Here is a 6,367-nt window from a genome sequence, read left to right on the forward strand (position 1 = left end):
TTTTAGGTCATTAAAATGATCAATAGTTATCAATATCACTCAATATGATCAAGTTATATTGTGATATGTCTTTCAGCCATATCGCATAACCGCCTCTCCCCCATTAATATTGTGAGGCCTGTTCATGGTCTACAGCACTCTCCTTGCTTGGCGTTATCGTCCCTGGTCCCAAGCTTTCTGGTCGGGGTTGTACTAGGTGACACAGCCTATCCTTTGAGACATGAGTCCACGATTAGGCTATTCATTTCAGTGATCAGTTGCTTAATCTCCACAGCTACTGAAAGGAGTTTAATATTTGAATACTTTATTTTTTGTGTGTTGTTGTAAGTTGAGGATGCTCTCTCAGAAATCCTTGGGCTTACGCGTTCCATAAATACGATTCTGAAGTCAGTTGGTTCGTTTTTGACCACTGGTATTGGAGATTGTTCTTTGTGCGTCAGATAATGATGTTCCACGTCATCGCGGTTCATTTCACTTTATCGAGTTCAATCTATTCTTTTAAGGCAATTAATGGTCTATTTTCCCTCCAGGCTACAAAGCCGAGCGGATGCCCAGGCAGTTACCGTAGACTTGTAGACATGACGTTTCAGTCCTTGAGGAAGAATAAACTACACAAAGCAGCAATGTGGGTGGGGAGGGTCACACCACTCCTCTACAATCCAAAGTCTCTCCATGACTGAGTTTAGAAGCTGACTTTGAAATGTATATTCATTCGTTCTGTCGGGGATCGACAGAACCTACGGTGATTTTACGTTTTGAGATCCTTTGCCAATCACTTTAGACGCCTACGCCAATTTCGCTAACCTACCCTGATTGACCTACTTATCTCTTCTTCTCTATTTGACCTTCCTGACCTTTGCCCCTCCCTCCTTCCCTCCCTCCCTCCCTTTGTGACCTCATCATCACTGCCCCCCAACCCCACCCACCCTTACCTTTGTCCTCCTTCCTTCCCTCCCTCCCTCCCTCCCTTTGTGACATCTTCACCACTGCCCCCCTCCCCCCTCCCGCCCTCCCCCACACAGCTCCCCACCCCCTGCTAAGCCCCACCCCCCCACCCACCTCCGCTACATCCACCACCCACGCCACACCACCCCTTGACCTCCAACCCCCCTCCCCCCGCCCCCCCGCCCCCCCCCAAAACACACCTCCCCCTTTCCCCCCCCCCGCCCGCCCGCCCGCCCGCCCGCCGGGCCCCCCCAAAGCCAAGAAGCAGGATGTCAAGATGGCCCAGCTGCTTGTACCGACGGGCCCCGACAGCTTCCGCCCCTTCGTCCCCGAGTCGCTGGCCGCCATCGAGAGGCACATCGCCGAGGAGCTGGCCCGCCGGCCGCGGGCCGAGCGCCGCGGGGGACCGACGGCGGCGGCGGCGGCGGCGGCGACGAGGACGAGGAGTCGCGGCCCAACGGCGACCTGGAGGCGGGGAAGTCCCTGCCCTTCATCTACGGGGACGTGCCGCCACGGCTGGTGTCCACAACCGCTGGAGGACCTGGACAGCTTCTACTGCAACCAGAAGGTGTGGGGCCGGGGGGGGGGGGGTCCTCAGGCGCACGCACGCACACACGCACGCGCGTATGCACATGCACCCACACACACCTGCTGCAACCAGAAGGTGGGAGGTCAGATGCGTGCACGCACACACGCATGCACACATACACGCACACCTTCTACTGCAACCAGAAGGTGGGCGGGCCTCAGGCACATGCGCACGTGCATGCACGCACACACGCACACACGCACACATAGGGCTGCTCGATTGCGGGAAAAAAAAAATCATGATCACGTTATTTTGGTCAATATTGATATCAGGATTATTCAAACGATTGTTCTTGAGTTTGAAGTGTTTTAAAAAAAACACCTATACACTCATGTACAGATATGTATCCAGTTGTTCTGCAATTTCTATAAAACATTTAATGAATATAATAAATATACTTTCCTTGTTTCAACTCGACTCATATCAGTTTGGAGATTGTGTGACCCGAAAATCGAAATCGCGATCAAAATGAGATTAATTACAGAGCCCTACGCACACATACACATGCACATACACGCACATGCACACACTCACGTATGCACGGCACAAAGTCCCATTGATCACAACCTGGCCTCACGTTGGCTGTTTAAAGGGTTCGTTCAGAAGGCGGGAAAAGGGTAGCCTGGAGACGTGACCTAACCTTCTGTTGAGCTGCCGGATCAGTCTGGACAAACTTCAGTCAATCAGTGTCTAAATCCAGTCAGAGGAACTCTGCCAGTGCATACTCTTCTTTCTTTTTTAATAGTTGTTATTTAGTCTGGAAACCAAACACTGCAAGGGGCAGAGTTAAACCTAGTTAACTGTCTGGTCAGAGAGATACTAGTATCTCCTAGTGACAGAGATGCTCTACACAAGAGTACTAATAATTCTTGTGAGCTTTCAGCTTTTCACAAGTTCTTTAAAATCGCAGACCAAAGCCCCAGCTCGGAAGGCATAACGTACAAACAATCCTGTGATGCGATGATCGCTCGATACACAATCTGTGAGGCTAGCCAAAGGTCGTAGTCACACCTACGACAACAATACGAGCGGAGACAGCTACCTACGTTTTCGCTGCAACATGATTTATTGACATGATTTTACCTCCAACTCTCTACGAAGAACAGACGACCCTTACCACTCTCGCCTCCATAGTCTATCATTTTTTTCATGCCCTTGTTTTGATGCTGAAAAATCAGCGCTCAAACCACTCCAGTTTCACTGCTTCACATGTGTGTTTTGGGGTTTTGGTCATCAGCCTTTAGATATTCATCTGAAATCTGACTTCTGTGACTAGATCTAACCTAGCCTAACCTGTAATGACCTTTCTCTCTGTACGGGTCGCTCTATACCAGAGGTGGGCAAACTACGGCCAGTAGTTTGATGGCCCGGTTCTGGGTGGCCCACTAGTAAACTAAGAATTAGTCAAAGGCCGCTAAGAATTAATTCCTAATGATACATTTTATTTGTTAGTTTATAAAACTTTGATTGTAAAAACTGCTGGTGTGATCGTGATGAGGACGATGTGGTTGTTTAGCATGTGACGTATAAATATACGTGAAATATAACTATCGTCTGTCTCTATCCTTCTCTCCCTGTGTCTCTCGTCTTGTCTCCCTCCCCCTCCCTCCCTCCCCCTCCCCCTCCCTCCCTCCCTCTCTCTCTCTCTCTCTCTCCCGGCCTCCAGACCTTTATAGTATTGAACCGCGGGAAGGCCCTCTTCCGCTTCAACGCCACGCCTGCCTTGTACATCCTCAGCCCCTTCAACCCTCTGCGGCGGCTGTCCATCAGAGTCCTGGTCCACTCATATCCTTCCACCGGCAGAGGGGCGGGCCTGGAGGGACAGGGGGGCGGGGCTTAGCGAGACACATGGGGGAGAGAGAGAGAGGGCAGGCCTGGGGAGACGGGGGGCGGGGCTTAGTGAGACACATGGGGGAGAGAGAGAGGGCGGGCCTGGGGTGACGGGGGGCGGGGCTTAGTGGTACACATGAGAAAGGGGCGGGCTTACACACCTGGGGAGACAGGGGTGGGGCTTAGCGAGACACATGGGGGAGAAAGAGGGCGGGCCTGGGGTGACGGGGGGCGGGGCTTAGCGAGACACATGGGGGAGAAAGAGGGCGGGCCTGGGGTGATGGGGGGCGGGGCTTAGCGAGACACATGGGGGAGAAAGAGGGCGGGCCTGGGGAGACAGGGGGCGGGGCTTAGCGATACACATGGGGTAGAAAGTGGCGGGGCTTACACACCTGGGGAGACAGGGGCGGGGCTTGCCGAGACACATGGGGAGAAATGGGGCGGGGCTTACACGCCCTGGGAGAAAGTCTATGGGGATTATTAAAATAGCTTCTTTTTTTTTCTGTGTCACAATTCTTGTAATGGATTATCACAGTGGGGGAACAGTGACTCAGCATTTCTTAGTGTGTGTGTGTGTGTGTGTGTGTGTGTGTGTGTGTGTGCGTGCGATCTCTTGAACCGTTACAATGGTTGTGTTGTTGACCGTGCGCTACGCTTCCTTGACCCGCGGGGCGCTCCACGATGTTCAGCGTGCTCATCATGTTCACCATCCTGACCAACTGCGCGTTCATGACCCTCAGCAACCCCCCCGACTGGGCCAAGAATGTGGAGTAAGTCCTCCGTCCCGCCTCCTCCTCTCTTATCTAACTAGTGATCGACAGATATATCGGCCGGCCGACATTATTGGCCGATATTTGCGTTTTTTTTTCTTTTTACATGTATCGGTATCAGCCGATTATTCTCGCCGATTATTATTATTTTTTAAATATTTTTTTCCCCGCATGATTTACAGGCAGTTCAATAAATGTTCCTTTTTTTAAATTGAGACTTGTAACATTTGTTATCGTCATTGTGTCATTTTTAATGGTGTAAATTGAGGGAGCAAAAGCAGTATTGGCTCAAAATATCGGTAATATCGGTAAAAAAATCGGTATCGGAGTATCGGTCATCGGCTAAGGCTGATGGGAAAAAACCAGTATCGCTATCGGCCCTAAAAAATCCATATCGGTCGATCCCTAATGCTAACACCAAAGCACTCAGTCGTGTCAAGGCCAAACACGCTGGAGTCCTATTCAAGGCGATATAGGTTTTCAGGTTTTTAGGAGTAGGATTATTCCGGTTTTTCACATTTTATCAGGCAGAGGTGGCACCAAAACAGATTGCTACTACTGTGCTGTTTGCACGTCTTAAAAACAAACGGGACGTATTCACACTTTGCCTGTTCTTAGCATGGTATCATGTAGTGCTGAAGTTAAAGATTAGGCCGAATTCATTATGATGTGTTTTAAGTTTTGGAAAACCAGTAGGCTGCTCGGATAGGGAAACATTCTGTATTGTATTGATGTCCTGTTGTATGTGATTGGCCATGTCTGCTTATGGTATAGAGTCAGAAATAGGGAATGTACCTGGAAAGCACGGACGTGCAGTCACCCTAATGTATAGTGTGTATATATATATAGAGAGAGATAAAAAGGACTCGAAATTGATGTTGACTGTGTCTTCCTGTTCTATCTAAGTGTCTGGTCGAGTGTCTGGGTCATAGCTGACTCACGCTCCTCCTCTTCGCTCTGTCTCTCGTCTTCTCCCTTCTTAACCTCGCACTCTCTCTCTCTCTCTCTCTCTCTCTCTCTCTCTCTCTCTCTCTCTCTCTCTCTCTCTCTCTCTCTCTCTTTCTATCTCACTCTTGCCCTTCTCCGTCAGATACACCTTCACGGGGATCTACACCTTTGAGTCACTCATCAAGATCCTCGCCCGGGGCTTCTGCGTGGGCAAGTTCACGTTCCTGCGTGACCCCTGGAACTGGCTGGACTTCAGTGTTATCCTCATGGCGTAAGTATCGCGTCGGCGTTAGCATCCCTAGCTAGCCCCTATGCGTCTGCCCGTGCCCCCGTTAGCACCTGTTAGCTTTTGAAGCACGTATTAGCACCCTGCTAGTGTCCATGTTAGCATCCCTAGCTAGCCCCTATGCGTCTGCTCGTGCTGGCGTTAGCACCTGTTAGCTTTTGAAGCACGTATTAGCACCCTGCTAGCGTCCACGTTAGCATCCTGCTAGCCCCTGACCGTCTCCCCGTGCCTGCGTTAGCACCTGGTAGCTTTTTAAGCATTCGTTAGCACCCTGCTAGCGGCCACGTTAGCATCCTGCTAGCCCCTATGCCTCTGCCCGTGCCTCCGTTAGCACTTGTTAGCTTTAGAAGCACGTATTAGCACCCTGCTAACGTCCACGTTAGCATCCCGTCTGCTCGTGCCCGCATTATCATCTGCCAGCATCCTGCCCATGCCCATGGGTGAGGCATCCGCTGTCGCCTGTGTTAGCATTAGTTAGCCTCCACTAGCACCTGCGCTAGCCTCCGTTAGCTTCCACACGCACTTATTAGCATCCTGCTTGCGTCCATGGGTGTAGCATCAACTAGTTGGTATCCGTCACCATCCAAACATTAGCGCCTTCTAGCGCTCAATAGCATCCCATTAGCACCGCATTAGCGCACTGCTAGTTCGGTGTTATCTATCTCTCATATAAATCTCCTCCAAGTAAGGGATAACGTACAGCGAGACCATTATTACATAATAATTGCAATAATAATCATACAATAATACATGTAATAATTACATTACATAATCTCCTGTATTGGACCCCCAAACCCATATATGGGTTGGTTGTTGTTGACGTATACACCCTTCGGTCTTCACTTTATTCAATATTATGAAAATATGATACGTAAAATATGAGCGTCTATAAACTCAAGAATCTCTGATCCTGCAGGTATATATACTGTACTGTATTGTACTGTGTGTGTATAAATAGTGCACGTATATACACACATATAAATATTTTGTTGTGTTTGA

The 6,367-nt window shown here is 49.9% G+C and overlaps 1 protein-coding gene across 1 annotated transcript in view; it reads left to right on the forward strand.

The window, feature by feature from the left end:
* Nucleotides 1–1,222: 1,222 nt before the first annotated feature.
* Nucleotides 1,223–6,367, forward strand: part of LOC311369757 (sodium channel protein type 2 subunit alpha-like) — a gene marked incomplete at both ends in the record, with an annotated part of 22,508 nt that continues 17,363 nt past the window's right edge. The window contains 7 exon segments of the mRNA XM_084487965.1: nucleotides 1,223–1,346; nucleotides 1,349–1,473; nucleotides 1,475–1,513; nucleotides 3,201–3,319; nucleotides 4,045–4,134; nucleotides 5,225–5,353; nucleotides 5,789–5,808. Of these exon segments, the coding sequence (XP_084344091.1) occupies nucleotides 1,223–1,346; nucleotides 1,349–1,473; nucleotides 1,475–1,513; nucleotides 3,201–3,319; nucleotides 4,045–4,134; nucleotides 5,225–5,353; nucleotides 5,789–5,808 (646 nt within the window).

This window comes from Micromesistius poutassou, assembly GCF_964030765.1.
Source record: "Micromesistius poutassou genome assembly, chromosome: 24".
NCBI lineage: Eukaryota > Metazoa > Chordata > Actinopteri > Gadiformes > Gadidae > Micromesistius > Micromesistius poutassou.